The 19815-nt window shown below is 55.4% G+C and overlaps 1 protein-coding gene across 2 annotated transcripts in view; it reads right to left on the bottom strand.

Annotated features, from left to right (window-relative positions):
• Window positions 1–19815, bottom strand: part of PREX1 (phosphatidylinositol-3,4,5-trisphosphate dependent Rac exchange factor 1) — a 171442-nt gene that overhangs the window by 71701 nt on the left and 79926 nt on the right. For both annotated transcript variants that reach the window (XM_036009946.1, XM_028523978.2), the window contains exons 4-5: window positions 18479–18583; window positions 11032–11133 (exon numbers count right to left, since the gene is read on the bottom strand). In XM_036009946.1, coding sequence (XP_035865839.1) covers window positions 11032–11133; window positions 18479–18583 — 207 coding nt within the window. The remainder of the gene's footprint in view (window positions 1–11031; window positions 11134–18478; window positions 18584–19815) is intronic.

The following is a 19815-nucleotide window of genomic DNA, read 5'->3' on the forward strand; positions in this document are numbered from 1 at the left end:
GCCACGCACGGTGTCAGGTGGGAACTAGGCTTACCAGGGGGTCACTTCGTGAATGATATAAATGTCTGACCACTCCACGCTGTACACCTTAAACTAACATAAGTAAATGCCAACTGCACATGAAAAAGAACAAACACCATACCTTTGCCTTCGCAGGGACAGGGCGGGAAGTGTGAAGACCCTGAACCCATGGATGTCCCCCACCCCAGGCACGGGCAGGCGGGACTGAAGGTCAGGCCAGCCCTGCCCCCAGGGCTCAGCCGTCTGCTGAGGGTGACGAGGGAGGAACTGAGGAGGAAGGGGGCAGCTGGGCCTGCAGACGTTGGGGAAGATTTTCAGGCCGAACCACTCCACCGACTGGACCGTGCCAGCAAACCCAGGTTTCTTTAGCCACATGACCCAGATGTGCCCAATGGTTCCAAAATCTCCCCATCTCTCTGCTCCTTAAAACATCAGAGGTGACATTCAGGTGCACTGGTTCCAAGCACAGTCACACTTGGCAGCTGGGTGACCCTGGGCCAGTCACCCTCTGCACCGAGCCTGCTTCATCACCTGAAAACCAGTGACGATGAGGATGAGGATGATGATGGCGGTGATGGTAGGAGGATGGCCACAGCTGACAGCTACTGAGCCTTTCTTCTGTGCTGGTGAGGCAGCTCCGATTATTAGCCCGCTTAACAGACGGGATGACTGAGGCCCAGCGGGACAGCCCGAGGCCTCCAGGAAATAAGAGGAGGGACCTGGATTTGAACCCGGCTGTCTGGTTCTGCTCGTGGGCGTGGTGAGGGGTAAATCCGATACTGCAGGAAACACCCCTCCAGGTAAAGTACACACCTGGGAAGCACTCGCTCTTTGCACGAGCAGAAGCTCGGGGGCAGCGGGAGACAGCCAGGGGCCAGTGAGGCTGCAGCAGAGTAAGCCACAGGGAGAAGAATGGGGTGCGCAGAGGCTGGACCACACGGGGCCACGGTGGGGTCTCTGGTTTCCTCCCAAGAGTGTGGGGGAGGGGACAGGGGCTATGAGCTGTGGCCTCACCCTGTCCTTTAAAGGACCCCTCTGGCTGCTGAGCTGAGGATGCCCTGGAGGAAATACAAACTTCTGCGAGGCAGAACCTGGGCCTTGATGGCAGTGAGCCACCGCGCTCCCCCTGGGCTGCCCAGTGCAGAGAGAAACATACACAGAAGTCACTGCTAATCGGGTCCCTGTCACTGCAGCTAAAATACATATATGCTAATGCAAGAGACCCTGCCTTGGGACGTCACCTGGGATAAGCTCGCCATGACATGGTGTTCTTCCTTTTGCTGGCTCTCCTGAGTTTGGTGAAGGTGAAACGCAGTGCATGGATTGTTCCCACTTATCAGATGAGGAAGCTGAGGCACAGCCAGAGGTGGGGTCACGTGCCCAAGGTCTCGGACCACTAAGGTAGAGTCGCATATCAAAGCCACACAGTCTAGCTCCGATGGCCACGTATTTAACCACGGCTCCCTGCCTCTCCATCCTGTGTCCCTGGTCCTGGGCTGGGACTGGGACTGGTGGACGCCTAACCATGTCTGCAGACCCCTCCAGAAGCAGCCACAGTAGAAAACAAACACTCCCCCAGATCAGGCTCTTAGAACACACACTTGAGCACGGGCAGACCTTGAGGAATCCCTAGAAAAACTGAGGACCGAGAAGGAAGGGGGTGCGCCCGGGCCACCCTGCATATGGCAGCGAAAGCCCCTCCAGAGCCAGGCGAGCGGCCTTCCCCCCACATCCGCCCCGTGAGCCCGTGTGGTTTCACAGGCAGGAACTGAGGTGAGGACTTCCTAGAAAAGAGGATGTCGGAGCACGGGAACCCAGGCTCTCGGCGGGCTCCCTCACCTCAGCTCCCTCGCTCCCCTCCAACCTCACTTTCACCGAGGGGGAGCCACCGGGGCGGGCTGCCTGCAGGCCCGTCGGGCCTCAGAGGTGTGGGCCCTGTCCACGGCGAAGCCACGGGAGGACAGCCTGGGACACGGCGCCTCCAACTCCACGCCAGCCAGGAGAAGTCAGATCCAGAAAACCACAGTGTGAAAACAAAGCGGGACTTGGCACTGGGAGACGTGGCCATATCCATCACTCGCTGTGACTTGGGGTTGGTGGAGGCCCAACAGGAGACAGGGCAGTTGGAAAGCCAGCCTGTCCTCTCCGCAAGGAGAAAAAGGCGGCTCGTGGGAGCAGAGGGTGTCACCAGCGGGGGCTGGATCGGCAGAGGACGCTCAGTTTCTGAGGACGACTCAGCCAGCCCCAGGAGGGACCGATCCCGGCCCCAACTCCTGGCTCTGTCCAAGGGCCTCTCTGCCCAAGGTGCCACGGAAGCCGAGGAAGCTGAGCTGCTCTATCGGGCGCTTCCCTGCAGCGCTGGGGTCCCCTCACGCCACATCTCAGGGGACAGCAGGGCTCAAACGCAGAGGCTCTGACCAGGCCCACCGCCACTACCAGAAAAAAGAAAAGAAGAAGCGAAAGACATCTGCAAGTCCGAGAAAACCCAGAAGTGAAAAGCTGTCCAGAGCAGCAAAGGAAACCTCCAAGCCTGCAAACTCTACCAAAATGTCATGCAAATATCTTTCCACTCTTAACAATTTGTATCTGCTGCTTCGAGGCTGGGAGAATGGGGGCCCCACAGATTAGGAATTAATGGAGGAAAAGAAAAAATGCTCACGGGTCTTAGAAACTCCATCCTTCTACCTGGAGAGGTGAGGGGACACCGTGGGGCGAGGGCTCAGGACTGGGAGGTCAAGTTCTGGCCTTGACCAGGACATACCACGTGACCTCAGGAAAGTCACCTGCTCTTGCTGAGCCTAGGTCTCCTTGCTGTGCCGTTCGGGGACTGGGTCGGGGCCAGGTCACAACCCAGGCCCCACAGGCTAGATGCCACTGCCAGCCTCTCTCAGTAAGACAGCAGCTCTGGCCACCCTGGGAACACCCTGTGTTTCCACCCGACAGTAACAACGGGCTGATGGTGGCCACCGCCTCAGATGGGACATGTGCCCAACAGTCTGCCACAGCACCCAGCCCACCCAGCCACTTCTAATCTCCTCCCGTTCTGCAGGTGCCCTGCAGGCGCCATGGCTGACACCCTGGATGGGCAGGTCTCTACTAACACCCAGGGGTAGGGCGTCAACAGTCAGTGGGTGCACATCCAGCTTCCCAAGGAGGCCTGGCACGGCGCACTATGCGGAGTGCTATGCCCTGCCCTCCCGGCTGCAGGCGTTTCTCAGGAAGAGAGGGTGAGGCTGTGAGAAACGGTGCGGGGGGGCGGGGCCTCTAAAGTCCAACTTAGCAGAAGCAAAATGAAATGCAATAAAAAGAGGAAAAGGAACTAAACCAAAAACAAAACACAAAAACTATGCAAAATAAAACAAGAGTGGGTGTAAAAAAAAAGAAAACAAATAAATATCAAAAAGAAAGATGGTAGCAATCAGTGGCAATGTATCAATGGATACAACAAATATAAGTGAGCTGAACCCTCCTGTTAGAAGACAGGGATCGGCAGATCAGAGTTTGACATTCTAACTTCACGCAGTTTACATAAGACGTACCTGCACCCTAAGGACAGGGAATGGTTAACAGGAAAAGGGCGAAACAAGATACGTCATGAAAATACGAATCCAAAGAAACCCGCTATAGTTCTATGAATATTGGGCAAAACAGATTTTGAGACAATAAAAAGTAGCCAGCACTTACTAAGCACTTAAAAGCACGTTACAGGTATTACTCCACTTAATCTTCACAATAACCCGTGACTAAGGTACCATCTGACAGAGGAGGAAACTGAGGGACAGAGTGCTTATGTCGCTTCTCAAAGAGGCAACACTAATAAGTGCATGAGCTAGGATCAATAAAAATAAAAGTCGTCGAAATATTAGAGTAGCTAACGTTTACCAAGCATGACTATCTACTTGGTAATAAGCAGAGTGTTCTCTTGGGCTTTCTCACCCACTGTCTTTGCAGCAAGCCTAGGAGGCAACTACCATCCACATTTTGCAGATGATGCAATAGAGAGGCACAGAGAGGTTAAGCAACTGGCACTAGGTCACACAGCTAAGAGGTGGAGTTGGAACCACACAGGGTGTGGCAGCAAGCAGAATGCAGGCAGGACACTCAGGAAGGGAGATCTGGGAGGGCTCCTTGGAAGATCAAGTATACAAGCTTGGCTTGGATGGAAGGGAGCAGGTCTCCCACCCTGAAAGAGGGGGGCTTCATTCCTTGAGCTGCCCCTCTTCAAGGGCTGGTGCAGGCGGAGATGCTGAAACAGCTGTGGGCAAGGTGTCAGTTCTTAGACCAAGAGGCAGGATGCAGGGCGGGTGCTATGGTTGGAAGAGGACGGGGACCTGGGCAGAGAAAGCCACAGTGCAGAGACCTCTGACTTCCTGTGCCTTCTCAGCAAGGTGGTGACAGTGCCAGAGCCACAGCAGATGGGAGGCTCACTTCATGAGCATCAGAGGCAGATGAGATCTCCAAAGAGACAACCCAAGGCACCCAGGAGAATGTAGAAAACTCTGGCAAACCAATGCAAAGACAACTATCCAACAGAAAATGGGCAAATGCTGTGAAGAAGCAATTCTCATGACATGCACCCCTCACCCCTGCTGCTGCCCTAGTCCAGCCGCCTCCTACCTGGACCACTGAGGTCAACTCGCCCCCACCCCCCGCCGTCTCCCCACCCCCACTCTCACCATCCAGTCCAGGCTCCACAGACAGCGGAGGGATCACATGCAAACCAAGTCAGGTCCTGTCCCTCCTCTGCCCCGACCTTCCCCAGGCACCGGCCTCACTCAGAGAAGACAAAGACCCTACGGCGGCCCGCAAGGCCCTGCACATCCTGGCCCCCTCAGCTCCCTAATCTCCCTCCCCCTCCCCTTCATCTCTCTGGCCTCCTTGCTGTTCCTCAGACACATTCCTGCCTCAGGGCCTTTGCACTGCCTGTCCCTCTGGCTGGAAGACTCTCCTTATCTCCTTCCAGTCTCTGCTCCAACGCCACCGTTCTCAGTCCATCCCTGTTAGCCTGACACCTTGAAACAAGCATATGTATTTCCTATTTATCTGTTGTCTGCCTGCTCCCATGAGAACATCAGAACACAGAGGGGTTTGGGCAGTTTTGGTCACTTTGTATCTCTAGCACCTACTACAACGCCTGGCACGTAATAGTTGCTCAATAAACAGTGGGTGAGTGAAGAAATGGCTTCAAAAACCCGATACAGTGCAGCACCTACTGCGGCTCTCTCGGAAGTAATCGGGAAGACTGTGTGATCCACTGTGTTTTAGTGCTGGCTTCTCCCCTGCCCCACTCACCCCACCCACCTCACATCAAGTCTTCTCCATGCCACCTAAAATCCTCTGGAGAACGTGATTGGTGCTCATCCTGTGCTCTGGGGAACTTCCTTTTTCCAGCCATCTTCCTGCACCAAGAACTGAGGCCTCACCTCCTGAGTGATGGACATACCCATCCCCAGGAGACACCATGATGCTGACAACCAAAGAGACAGAGGCGACTATCAAATGGCAAGGTCCTCCCCGTGAATGTGGGTGACAGCTGCATCACCCACACGGAAGGTGGGGAATACGCTGGAGATGTGCGGAGCCCCCGGGCTACACCCTGAGCGGGTCCTGCAGAGCGCCCCTGGCACACGCTGCAGCCACTGCCCCCCAGACAGACGGCCGGCCTGTCTGGGCCCCCAGGTGTCTGACAAGTTTCAGATCAGGCTAGCATTTGGAAATCAGGGGCTTTCACCTGGAAAGTTCTGAATTCCCGAGTTTTGGATTCAGACACAGTTGGCACACTGGGATGACATTTCCACAGTCACTCGATCGAGTAATTGGGAGGCGCCTACTGTGTGCCGGCCACCATTCTGTGCACTGGGGAAGCACAGAATTTCTCCCTGGGGAAATTCCCAAGTCCCTGCCCGTGCGGAACAGAAGTGCTCATGAGGGAGGCAGAAAGGGACTCCGTACACCGCGAGCCACAGGGCAGAATGGGGGCTGGCCAGGGTGCTGTGGACAGAAATGGGAGCAGGGCGAGGGGCAGAGAGGGGCAGAGGCAGCCCCTCCACAGCGGGGGCGCTCAGAGAAGGCCTCTCCGGGGACGGGACATCTGAGCAGCAGAGGCCTGACGAGACTGGGGGGTGAGCCCCAGCATGTCTGGGGTAACAATGTCCCAGGCGGAGGAAACGGCAGGTGCAGAGACCTGAGGTAGGAACCTGCCTGGGGTGTTCAAGACCAGCCAGGAGGCCAGGGTGGTTGGAACAGAGAGAGAGAGAGGGGAAGCGGAGAAGGAGGCCAGAGCGGAAACGTGGATTCGATGTGCAGCGCCTTGTAGGTGGCAATGGTGAGGAATCCGGACTGAGATCTGGGGGAGCAGGGGGCCGAGGGAGGGTTCTGAGTGACGCAGTGACAGGAAGTGAGTTAGGTGTGGATGAGAAGAGACCACAGAGGACAAGGATGGAGGCGGGGCGGCCCGCCAGGAGCTGGGACCGTGGCCCCAGAGAGCAGTGACATACAGGCGCTGGAAGGGCTGGGCTCCGGATGGACCCGTAGGTGGAACCAACAGGACTCCGTGGTGGGTTAGATGTGGGGTAGGCCAGAGAGAACTCCCAGGTCTGGCCTGAGCGACCAGACAGAAGAGAGGCCATGTACAGAAATGGAGGGGCGAGGGAAAGGGAAGACGGGTCTGGGGGAAGGAGGGAGCCACGCATCTGGTTTGGGACGTGCTGGTAGGAGAGGCCCATTCGATATCCAAGCAGAGACACGCCCCGGAGAAAAGTCCCGCTCTCAGTTAGCGGTGGGTCCAGGCTGGAAGTCGCTGGCACGGAGATGGAGTTTGCAGCCATGGGTATGTCCACACAAAAACCTGTAGGTGGACGCTTGTGACAGCACGATTCCTGGCCCCCGGGGAATGTCAACAACCTGCAGGTCCCTCGACTGATGGACAGGTGACCAAAACGTGGCCTGTCCCCGTCAGCCTGTCCCCGCGGCGGAATATCACTCACCCATAAAAAGGAATGAAGCTGTGATCCCTGCTACACGGTGGACGAGCCTTGAAAACACCTCGTGGAGTGACAGAGGACGGACACAAAAGGTCAGACGTTACGTGACCCCGTTTGCGTGAAGTGTGCGGAGCAGGCAACCCGCAGGGGACGGGAAGCAGGTGAGCGGGCGCCAGGAGCGGGTGGGGGAGGGGAGAGGAAAGGGACGTGCCAGCTCATGGGTCCAGTGTTTCTTTTGGAGGCTATGGAAATATTTCTAAAATTATTATGGTGATGGTTGCACAACCTCTGAACACACTGTTTTTGGGTTTTTTCAAGGGCACTGAGTAATACATAAGGCCTCCAGGAGCAAGTCTAGATAGAGTCAAGGCCCGAGGACGGGGGCCTGGGGTCTGCCTACACCTAGAGGTTGAGAAGGCGAGGGACCAGCCCAGGAGACTGAGGGTTAGAGAGGGAGAAGGCAAAGGGGGACCGGGGGGGGGGGGGGGGGGGGGGCTGGGTCTCCACGTTAGACAGACATTCCTTCCAGCTTGCCCCTGCCTCCCTCACCCACCCCCATTCCACAGCAGGCAGGCCCTGCGGGGCTCAGTCCAAGGCCACCAAAAGCCCCGAGGTCCGTCTCGTTCATGACCGTGGACCCTGAGTCACACCAGCAGCTGGTGCCCAGGCAGGGCCCCAGTGAGATCGGTGCCTCCTCGCCGGACCTAAAAGGGTCAGGGACACTCGGTCTCACCCCGGGCACCTGCCAGCTGAGCACCAGGGGCATCACCCCAAATGTGAATCATCTCCCTGGAACCGTCGACGGAAAACTCCACAAAGCCTGGAAATGCCAACTGTCTCTCCCAGGCCCGGGCTGAGGGCCGAAATAGAATGTTCCGGCTATTCTTAGGCGGCGTTCGAGTTCAGCGTGTTGGGGCTGTTCCCAAAGAGGCTTTCATTCTCGCCTCTTCCCTCTTCCCACCCAGGCCCCTCGGTCCTGTTCGCCCACCCGATTCCGAGCTCAGTTCCAGCAAGGGGGCTCACAGGGCCACAGCGACAGCTGTGAGGGTGTGAGACCCCGAGGGGCCACAGCAGGGGAACTGCCCCGCAGCTCATAAGATTGTCTTTCAAAAGCCACTGGAAAATGTGACAGGAAGGAGGAACTCCGGAGGGGTAGGAAGATTCCCCGCAGCGGCCCAGCTGGTTTCTGATGCAAACACCCCAGCTGTGGGTGCCGCCAAAGGCTGGACTCTCGGAGCAGGCTGGTCGGGCGGGCAGCATGGCACGGGCCCGTGGCATCTGCGGCCCCGCTGGCCGGTCCCCCAGTGCTCTCCAAGCCCCAGATAAACACAGCTGGGGGCCGAGGACATGGGGCCTGTAAACAGCCATTTGGTCGGGAGAGCAAACCCACAGCCCGGCTTCATCACCGTTTCCTGTGGGCAGTTAGTCCTCCACCAGTTGCCAGCCGGTTCTGTCCCCCTGTCTCTCTCTCTCTCTCTGCACTTCTGGGAATCCAGGGCCCAGAAATCATCCTGCCAGACCAAACGGTGGCCCCTGGGGCTGAGCAGACCTCGGAAGCACACGGGCCTCGTGTTGAGAGCTGGAGTCCACCCGTGCACACAGGTGCAGTGCCCGTGGCTGTTCAAGTACGTTACGGAAACCGCCACTCCAGGTGCATGCTGGGATCCTGGGCATCCCCAAGGTCCGGAAACGAAAGGGTTAACACCTAAGGAACCTCCACTGGTGGTTCTTCTAATGGGTCAGATGATTAAGATTTTGAAACCCAGGCAAGGGGGAGCAGACCTGTCACAGAGTCACGAAACCCGAGGCTACGGACCTTCCCAGGCTCCCCACTTAGGGAACTGAGAAGGTCGGCACCCCAACCCCCGGCCGCTTCGGCAGCTTTAGCACCTCAAAGTGCTTCTCAACAGGGAGCGGGGCTGACAGGGGAATTCTGGAACCGGCACATCATGGTTCCTCCTCCTCACCTGACACGTGGCCTCGAACGGGCCACCTCCTTCTCTGTGCTTCAGCTGCCTCGTCCCTAAAATGGGGTGACTCGCAGCACCTATGTCACCGGACTGCTCTAAGGATTAAGTAAGTGTCTAACCATCACGACTCTCTCCATGCTATTCATGCACGCTATGGATTACAGATGAGAAACTGAGGCATGGAGAGGGGACCGGCCCAAGGTCACACGGCAAGTCAAAGGCAGGGCTGGGATTCAAAGCCAGGCACCCAGGCAACCCAGGGCTGCAAAGCACAGCTCTAATCCAGGGGCCAGCGACCTCTTTTGTGAAGGCCCAGATGGTAAATATTTCAGGCTCTGCCGGCCACATCCGGTCCCTGTCACATAGTCTTCTTTGTTGTTTGGTTTGGTTTGGTTTTACAACCCTCTAAAAAATGCAAACACCATTCTTCACTCACGGGTTGTGCACAAACAGGCCACGGCCAGACCTGACCCATGAGCCACAGTTTTGCTCGCCCCTGCCTGAAGCCAGTACAGAAGTCTGCCTCCTTCGATGCTGCCAACTACTTCCCGTGTGAAAGACCCACCAAACAGGTCAGATCAAGAACATGAGCAGGTCCAATTCTGTCCACAGGCTACAGGGGACAAGTTCCACATGGAGCTGCTTTTGCACCAACGTAAAGAGCCGAGCTATGTACTGTGTTGCCAGTGCCCACCTGGAATCCAAGCAGCTGCAAGGAGCATGGCAGAAAGTCCTTTCCGCATCCCCAGGGGCCAGATGATGTGTGGAGAGCCGTGTCCCACCTCCCACCACTGCACGTGACAGGCCTGGGTTCACGGGTAGCGCTGACGGCCCCAAGGCCTGAGCCAGCTCAGAGGCTCAAGTGTCACCCACCCCATCCAGCAGAAAGTCAAGTTCAAGAATTCCCTAGTGCTTTTTCCCTCCCCTTGCCCTTCCAGTTCGTGGAGCAAGGATGCATGTGACCCCAGGGAGCAGGTGTGTGGACGAGGCCGCACGAGCCAAACCAACCCACCAGCAGGGACCCCAGGAACAGCTGTCAGACACGAGGCCTTGAGGATAGAACCAGGGCAGGCTTGGGTCATCAGCCGCCATTTCCAAGGGCTGAAAACCCTGGGCTGAGAGCAGCAGATGGTGACGGAGTCATCCACGCAGCTGGGGGTCTACCCAGAAGCCAGCTCTGAGCGGAGAATTAAGACTTCTTGGGTCCCCACACGGGCAGCCAGCCTTGCCCTGACCAAGACTAGGTCAAAGGTGCTGGACAGTAAAGCGAACAGCAGTGTGTGCATGCTGTGGTTTGCCCACCCAGCATCTGCCTACCCTCTTCCACAAACAGCCCAGATTTTGGTGGGGGGGGGGGGCCGGGGCGGGGGGGGGGGTCCAGTCTGTCCCCTCACTGGGCTTTTGGCCTGTGGGATTCAGTGGCTGATGGACACAAATCTAAGCCAATGAGAGACCCCTCACTCAGAGTGATTGGTTTAGGTATGAAGCGCCTGACCCCAATCTCAGCCAATCAGAACACAGTACTGCCCTGCTCACTGTCACTGGACCATGTCTTAGCCAATCAGAGCCTAACACTGCCCAGCTCCTAGTGATTGGGGTCAAGCCCAAGCCCAAGCCTACAGGAGGAGGAGAAGTACCACAAGCAAAAGCTTCATGTCACTAGTTCAAATGAAAGCACATGACCCAGGCCCAAATAACTTGGAATATCACATTTTCCTGACCATAGATGGCCCAAGCCTGAATCACCCCTGGGACTTCAGTCAGAGCTACTGGAGGAGAGGTCCACTCTTTCCCACTGTCATTGAACTTGAGAGGGGATGAGGCCAGCGTCGCTCCAATCCTCTGCTACCACACTGAAAATAAAGCCGGGCAGCCCAAAGCAGAAGTGAACAAGGGAGAGAGGGGCAGGGTCCTGGGGAGATCCAGCCTGGCCCAAAGCCAACACTGCCCCAGACTCAGCCACTGGAACGAACGAGTTTTATTTTATGATTAAGCCAATCAGAGCTGGGTTTCCTGTCCCTTCAAATGTGGGGAAAGGAGTGGGGTGCGGGTCTCACCTTGAGGAGGAGAGGGTACTTGCAGATCCTCTGAATTGGAGACAGCAGGTAGCCCTCCAGAGGGATGTCGGTGGTCTTCCGGCCTCCCAGCAGCATGCAGCTCTGCAAAGGGACAGGAGACCTTCATGAAAACCCACCAAGGACAGCGCGAGGATCAGACCCCCGTCAAATAGCCGTGGGAAGCACTCCCCGAACGCAAAATGACTTTGGAAGCAACTTGGCAACACCCAGGAGAGATGGAAATGTGCACACAGGGAGGGGCAAAAGTAGGTTTGCAGCTGTTCGTAGGGAAAATAATGTAACAGTCAATCACTGGTAATACAAGAATGAACTGCGTTTCACGTACACACAACCGTAAACCTGCTTTTGTCCACCCTGTATGCTACAATCCAGCACAAGGCCTCCACCGGGGTGAGCCGGATCTTGCCCAGTCCCTATTTCTTTTTTTTTTTTTACGATTTTATTTATTTATTTTTAGAGAGGGAAGGGAGGGAGAGAGAGAGAAACATCAATGTGCAGCTGCTGGGGGTCATGGCCTGCAACCCAGGCATGTACCCTGACTGGGAATCGAACGTGCAGCACTTTGGTTTGCAGCCCACACTCAATCCACTGAGCTACACCAACCAGGGCTCCTACTTCAATAATTAACGTCTTATTAAAACAGCCACATCCAACTGTTGACATCCTGTCCATGGCTGCTTCCAAGCGATCGTGGCAGAGATGAGGAGTCGTAACAGACCAGAGTCCCCAAACCTGAAACATTTGCCACCGGGCCTGTCACAGACCAGTTTGCCAATCCCTGGTCTAAGGAATCCTCACATATGCTACACACCAAGAGACAGGACCATGGACATTCGAGACTGCCTTGTTTGGAAGAACAAGAAAATGAGAAGCCACCTAAATATCCATCGACTGAAGAATAGAAAAACATGTCCACAGGAGATTCATACAAAGGCTCACTGCACCGCAGGGATGATGGGGGAACTAAAGCTGCTTACAGCTACGTGGATAAACCTCAAAAACATACTTCTGAGCAAAAAAAAAAAAAAAAACAGGCAAAACAAAGGATACTATAGTGTGAACCCAGTTAAAGCTTTTAAAGGCACACTGAACAAAATCAGGCATTGTTTACAGAGAACGGGTGTGCAGTGCCGTATAAAGACATGTACGGGAAAGAAAGAACGTACCGAAATCTCGTGAGAGTCACCTCTGTGGAGGGAGGGTTACAAGATCTGGAAAATGAGCTCGCCATCTTCAGCTGCTACTGAAAAGGCTTTATGTCTTTACCTGGCAGGCGGGGACATGGGTGTGTCGCAGGAAAAGCTACATTTTGGTTTGCAGAGTAAAGACGGCAACTCTTCAGGAATCGAACACCCTCACCCGCCAGCTCCTGGCCACACGGGTCACCTCAGTGTCCACCTGCAGCCACACACATCAGTGTTTCCTTCATGCCAGCCCCTCTGCTGGGCTCGCTCTGTGCCCCTGCCCAACACGCTTTCACTCCCACTGTCTTAATAAATAGATTACTATCCTCATCCGTAGCTAACATGGACCAAGAGCCTATGACGTGCCCAGACGGCCACTGACAGCTCTAACCCTGACCACCAACTGCCCTGTGAACCAAATACTATTCTTATTCCCATTTTGCAGCACAGGCACCCAAGGTTGGGAAAGTTTAGTGTTTCTCCTCAAGGTGACCCCAGAACAAGTAAGCCGCAGAGGTGCCTCCTACACCCAGGCGGGCTGATGAAGAGCCTGGACCTGGAACCACGGTGCTGGGCGACCCTTACCCAAGCCCAGCATCCCTCAAGGCCAGCCCAGCCCAGCCCCTCCCCCACCACCTCCTATAAGCCTGTCCCATCTTCTCTCAGTTCCCAGAGCTCTTTCCTCGTGGCCCCTCCTAGTGGGTCATTTGTTCCACGCGGTGAAAAAGCCCACACACGTATTGTCCTTTCCTCTGGAGGGGCTCCAACGTCTGAATCCGTGTTTTGGATGCCAGCAATCACGAGTTAAGGGTCCGTGGCCCCACCCTCCCCCTCACAGTCCTCAGCCCCGAGGGCTGACAGTGTGCCCGATGTGTGCATGAAGGAATAAACGGATGGGCGAACTAATGAAGGAACACAGCGCTAGCATGTCCAGCAATGACCAGGTCTCAGCCTTCCTGCTCAACACCACGCTAGCAAGTGGGGAATGAGATTCCTGGGAACTCCTGGGAAAAGGGATTCCCGTCCCACTCGTTCATTCAGCAGATTCACATCGAGTGCTTACTGTGTGCTGGGCACAGATCCCAGCACCGGGGAAACCTCCCAACGCAGCAGACAGACCCCCGGCTGTGGTCAGGTGAAAACAAGATCCAAGAACATTCACCATGCGCCCACCACCGGCAAGGCATGAAGCCTCCCAATGCTTCGCTTATCTGTCGAGTCCATCCTTGCAGCCCTCGGACGGGCACACGGGCTGCTGCCTCCCTGCGGCAGGTGGGGACACTGGCACGGAGAGCCCAAGGGACCGGCCCCAGACTCAGGGCTTGACGGCCCCCTCCTAGGAGAGGCAGAATCCCAGGGACCCCAGGGCCCTGCTGGGGAGGGCGCTCACGGCCGCCACCCCCGTGTGCACCCCTGGCACAGATGGGGGATCAGGGCTGCAGCAGCTGGGAGATGCCAGGCCCCACACTGCTCACACTCAGGCCTTTGTCCTCGGAGCCAGCTCGCCCGACAAGCTGCCCTGGTGATGTCAGCTCTGGGCGGAGGAAGGGGAGCCTGGGGGTGGGGAAGGGCTTCCCAGAAGCCCCCAGGGCTTAGCCAGAGAAAGGCCTGCCTCTGTGCCCAGAATCAAGGAGTTTGCACAAGACTCACCACCACCAACTGAGCTTGTCCCAGACACCCTGGAGTGTTGTTTCGCTTTATTTTCATGTTTTAAAAACAAGGAAAGCAAACACACACACCCCCAGCTACCATTCATTAGTAAGATTATACTCCTTACGGGCACTACGGGAAGAACTTTTGAGAATTATCCCTTTAAAGCCTCCTAGTTCACAGAATTGACCCGGGTGAAGTGTCAACGTCCTCAATCTCCCAGCCTCCTGGGCAGCAGGCCCCGCGCAGTCCTGGGTGGTCCTCTCTGTCCACACTGGTTCCGGGCTGAGCTCATCCAGACCCGGCACCTTAGCACCCTCCTGTCCACTGACGCCCAGACTCCTGTCTCCCCACGGGCCCCTCCCTCCCTGCCCTAAACGCGAGACTCCAAGCTCCGATTCCATGCTCACATCCCCACCTGGATGTCCAAGAGGCACCTGAGAACGCACACCCCCAAAATGGCCTTTCTAATTCTCTCCTCTTACCTGCTCCTAACGCAGCCTTCACCATCTGGGGAAACGTTCATTCCATCCTTCCAGCTGTTTGGGCCCCAGCCCTGGAGTCCTCTCTGACTCCTCCCGTCCAGGTGCTCCCCAAACCCAAGCACCCCTGCAAATCAGGCTGCCGGACCCTCAAACTCCATTATTCCAACCACCTCCTGCACCATCGCCCCCATCCTCACCACCGTCACCTGCCTGGTCTGGTGCAGCAGCCCTGTAGCGGGGTGAGAGTGTCCCCCAAAATGCCACACTCACCCAGAATCGGAGAATATGACCTGATTTGGAAACAGGGTCTTCAGGGATAATAATTAGTTAATCTGGGGTTTACTAGATTACGGTGGGCCCTATCTCAGCGGACTCGTGTCCTTATAAGAAGAGACAGGACCAGAGGAAAAGGCCACAGGACAAGGGAGGCAGGGACTGGGGTCCTGCTTCCACAGGGCAAGGAACCCTGCGGCCACCGGAGGCCAGAGGAGGAAAGGCAGGACCCTCCCCTGGAGCCCGAGGAGGGAGCAGAGACTTGCCAGCACCTGAGGCCGGTCTTCTGGCCTCCAGAACCAGGGGACGACACATCTGCCATGTTAAACCACCCAGTAGGCGGTTGCTGGGACAGCCCCAGGACACGATGTCAGGCCCCCCACCCCCCCCCACCCCCTCACCCACCCTCACACAAAGCGCTCCAGTCAGTCCTCTGCTGAAAACGCTCCCGGGGGCTTCCCATCCCACTCGGACTAAAACTGAACATTCTATTCAAAGTTCCGCCTCGTGCTCCGACACAGGCGGGCCTCACAGACACTACACCGAGCAAAAGCAGCCAGACACGAAAGCACCCTGTAGGCTTCCAGTTGCGAAAAGCTCCAGGACAGGCAGAGCGAAGGTGCTGGTGAGAGGAAGCAGCACAGAGGCTACCTCTGCATGCAGGGCAGGAGCCCTGTGCAGTGCGGGAAGTGTTTCCGTCTTGACCTGCGCGGTGGTCTCCTGGGTGTGCGCATGCGTGAAAACACTCATCAGGCTGTGCGTGTGTTCACTGCGCGTGTGCTGGACTGCAACAAACAAGCTTGGTAAAAACCTCGGATCCTTTCCCTTGTCTGGATGCACCGCCATTATCTGGCCTCTCAGTCTTTCTGACCTCACTTCCTTCCACTCTTCCTCTTAGACTCTCCGTTCCGGCAATTCCTCAAACACGCTCCTACCTCAGGGCCTTTGCACGGGCAGCTCCTCCACCAGGAAAGCTCCCCACCCCCCTGCAAATACCCCTTGCCTCTCTCTCTGACTTTATCCAGGTTTCTGCTGCATGTCACCTAAGACATCGTCTTCCCAAAGACCAGTCTAAAATAGACAGGTACCCCCTAATCCCTCAGGACATCCTGCTGTCCTCAACTTTATCCCCTGTGGAGAACTTAACGGCAGGCAACACATCATGTAAGTCTCTCCGACTTGAACAGCCACTCCACAAGAGTAAGGACTTTTCTCTCCTTGGTCGCTGCTGTGCCCCTGTACTTGGAATGACCCCTATCGCACAGCAGGTGCTCAATAAGAAGCTGTTGAGTGAATAAATGACCCCCACTTTACAGACAAGGAAACTGAGGCACGGTAAGACAAAGTGCCAGCTGGTCCCATCCTCCAGCCAGTGCATAGCACGTTGCATCATGAATGGAAAGCCAGATTCTGTCTGTTCCCGCCGCCTTAATAGCCCACGATGGGCCGAGATGTCGCTTCTGCAGGTGGCCAAAAGCTGGGAGATGCCAGCAAGGAGGGAGCCAGATGGCACGTGCGCTGGCACCCCACACATCCTCCCCCCGGCCCAGCTGTCCCAGCCCAGCTGCTGCTATGAAAGGGAAGTTGGTCCACCAGGAAGGCTGCAAGAGAGAGAGGAAGGAGAGGCAGAAACTGTGAGGCCCTTCCCTCCCCACACCCTTGGAAATGCCTTCTCGCTTCCCAAGACACCGCTGAGCCCAAGGGGACACCCCCGGAGGGTGGGGCTCTGTACCAGCGAGCCCAGAGCCTGGGTGGCATCCCTAAGGGGCAGCACCTGAAAGTCACCAAGTCCACTGCGGACACACGGTCATGTGTGTGGCCGTACACGACATGGCTTTATTTGTGCTTTTTGCCAAGCCTCTTTTACGACTGTAAGTGCCAAGCTGGAAACGCAAAGACGCAGCTACCCGCAGCGGAAAGCATCAGCCCCGAGTGCTTGAGACAAAAGCGAAAACTCGACCAACCTGCCCTTCCTCAGATGCTCGCTGGAAGTGGGCCAAGCAACATGAACTCATGAGTGAAGCAAACATACATTTTGAGTCAAAATTCTGGGAATTCTTTGCTGGAGACTGTGCATGAGGAGGAAGTGCAATGGAGAATTTTATTATATAGTTTAGCTTTCCAGACACATGGTCCAGGCTCCTTATGCAAGGTTAGTTAACTGGTCTTTGTTTGCTGAAGCCTGTATGTGCTGTCAGGAAATAAAACGATATGGGGGGTGGTGACTGAATGAGCAGGGAGTTAGAGCTGAAAGACCAGGATTCGAACCCATGAGACGCTCAATCGTTTTTCAAATGTGCACTCTCAGAGAGTCACTTAATCATTTGGAGTCATCAAAATCACCTTTGGCAAAGGCTTGAAGTGTCCCCTAACATATTCTTCCTCCACAGCAACAGGATTTCCAGCTGGGCACGTGGCTGCCCAGAATAAAGCCTACATTTCCCAGCCTCCCTTGCAGCTAGGTGTGGGCATGTGACTAAGTTCTGGCCAATGGGGAATGAGCAGAAGAGGTGTGTGGCTTCCTGTGATGCCTTTACAAGGAGAAAGGCAGCCCTCTGTTCCCTCCCGTCCTGCACCCCACACCTGAAGGTGGAAGTGGTAAGAGGCCCCCCTAGACCACATCGATGAGGGCACAACCTAGGGCCTCGGCCTGGACACTGGAACCCCAGACTATCTACATCATGTTATTAACACGGGAAAGAAATAAACGCTTATTTTGATTAAACCACTGTTATTTGGGGTGTCTGTAAAGCACACAGATATGTATCTTAAGTCACACACAACACAACTGGTAAAACTCCAAGGAGGTCACAAATAGGAACCCACTCACACACGAGCAAAGCTCTCCACAATGCTAGGGAAGACCAGCGTGGATGTCTATGGCTTTGCCTGATCAGCATCCATTCCCAGCTTACTTCCACCAGAACCAGTCAACTGGCCTTGAAGGGTCCACCACACCCTCAGGGCCTGTGGCAGGTGTGGAGCTGACCCCGCCCTCCAGCTCCAGGAGTGACCAATCAGAGCCCCAACCAATCCTCTCTCCACAGCAACTGGTTCAGGGATAAGGTCTTGAGCCAAGAGAAGCCAATGAGCTTCGTCAGACCCAGGATTTCTGCCTTACTATTGGGAAAGAGGAGTTGTCCCTATCCTAGAGTTGCTCAGCTATGGGCAAGTATAAAGGTGAGGTTGCTAAATGCCACCTGAAACCACTGGAGGAGAACCTGCCTGAGAATGGAGCCCAGGCTGAGAAAAGCAGAGTCAAGAGACACATTCCTGATGAAATCATTTGAACACCCAGATGCTGCTGCACCTGAAGCCCTCTCAGGCCTTAAACTTCCCAGGAAAATACACCAGTAATTTTTTTTTTCTGTAAGCCAATTTTAACTGGATTTCTTTCACTTATCATGACATAACCCAAGTAATACAGTCATTACCACTATCACTACCATTCTCATTAGAATCATCACTTTACAACAGGAATTGGCAAACTTGTCTCTAGGGCCAAATCTAGCCCTCTGCCTATTTTTGTAAATAAAGTTTTATTGGAACACAGCCACACTCATTTCTTAGCATATCATTTATGGGTGCTTTTACGCTGCAACAACAAAGTTGCATCATGACAGAGGCTGGAGGACACACAAAGGCGAGAGTATTCACTCTCTGGCCCTTCACAGGAAGGGTTCGATCCCTGCTTTAGACGGAGTGCTCTAGCAGAGGAAGGGGTCCGGCAGCCAGGGTCAGCGTGAAGGGGTCAGCATGACGCTCTCTGGTGCCTAAGGGTGCACAGGGCTGAGACAAACAGAAGGCAGGAACAGGGATGATGGGTACACTTACCAAGAGGAAGGCACGCACTGTGGGGATCTTGTTCAGCTCCACAAGCAGCCGCAGGGCCTTCTCGTGGTTGCTGCAATACTCCTCGTACACGCAGAACTTGTCCTTCTGCAAGACAAGGACAGAGCCTGAGACGGGTCGTGGCAGGCAGGCAGGCAGGCAGACGCGCTGAGATGTGCCGCCGACCGGACCAGCAGGCTGAGGCAGACAGGGCCCTGGGAGACCCCAGGCCCTGAGAGACGACGGAGCAGGAGGGGTTTCGGGCAAAGCTCTCTGCAGGCCTCTCAGCCTCCACTCCGGCCCCAGTTCTGCACCCATTAGCCCAAGTAACCTTTCAGGAAGCAGCATGGCCCAGGGTCAAGTGTATAGACTCAAGCCAGAGCTTGACCCTGCCACTGCCATTTCCAGCTGGGACCTTGAGCAAGTTACCTGACTTCTCTGTGCCTTGGTGTCCTCACCTGTGAGCTGCAGTTAGTAACAGTCCCCAATTCGTAGGGCTGTGATGAGGATTAAGGAAGTTAAAAATGTAAGCACTCAGCACGTAGTAAGTGCTCAATAAATGTACAACTTTATCATTAAAACCCAAGTCAGACTGTGTCATGCCAACAGTGGCCTCTCACTCTAGGAATAAAATCCAACACTTGGTTAAGACCTTCAAGGGTCAGATAATATGACCCTGCCTCTCTCTGACCCCATCTCACCAGCCTTCCATCTGCTCCTTCTACATACCAAGCCTGTTCCTACCGCAGGGCCTTTGCACTTGGCCACTCTCTCTACCTGGAATACTCCAAGGCCTGCCCACGTCCTGCCATTCAAGACTGCCACCTCTCCAATGACACCTGGACTACCGTAGCTAAAGTAGCCACCCCGGGGTCCTCTATCACCCACCCACCTGTCTTCACTTTCTTTCTAGTGCTCTTACAATCTGGGATTATCCGGATTATCTGTTTATCTCCCCACTTGACAGGCAGCTCCCTGAAGGCCGTGAACACATCTGTCCTGTGCAGTGAACCCTGGCACAATGCCTGGCACACCGTACACCCTCAACGAAGACTTGCTAAGATTCACTCTGCACACCTACTATGTGCTATGTCCTGTATGTATGAACCAGAAGAGTGAAGGCAGGTTCCGGAACTTGGGGAAACAAGCAGAACTCTGGTTACAGCTACACACAGTGGCAGTCCTGAGGCAGAGGGACAGTTCTGTTGACCTCCAGACATCCCTAAGCCCAAAGCTGGACTCTTTTCAGCCTAGGGGTCACCTGGGGGTCATCAGGTCTGTAACCATCAGTTAGGGTTTCCGGGACTGGAAGGGACAGGAGCCTTCGTAGCAGGAAGCTC

This window comes from Phyllostomus discolor, chromosome 9 (assembly GCF_004126475.2).
Source record: "Phyllostomus discolor isolate MPI-MPIP mPhyDis1 chromosome 9, mPhyDis1.pri.v3, whole genome shotgun sequence".
In the NCBI taxonomy this organism is placed as follows: domain Eukaryota; kingdom Metazoa; phylum Chordata; class Mammalia; order Chiroptera; family Phyllostomidae; genus Phyllostomus; species Phyllostomus discolor.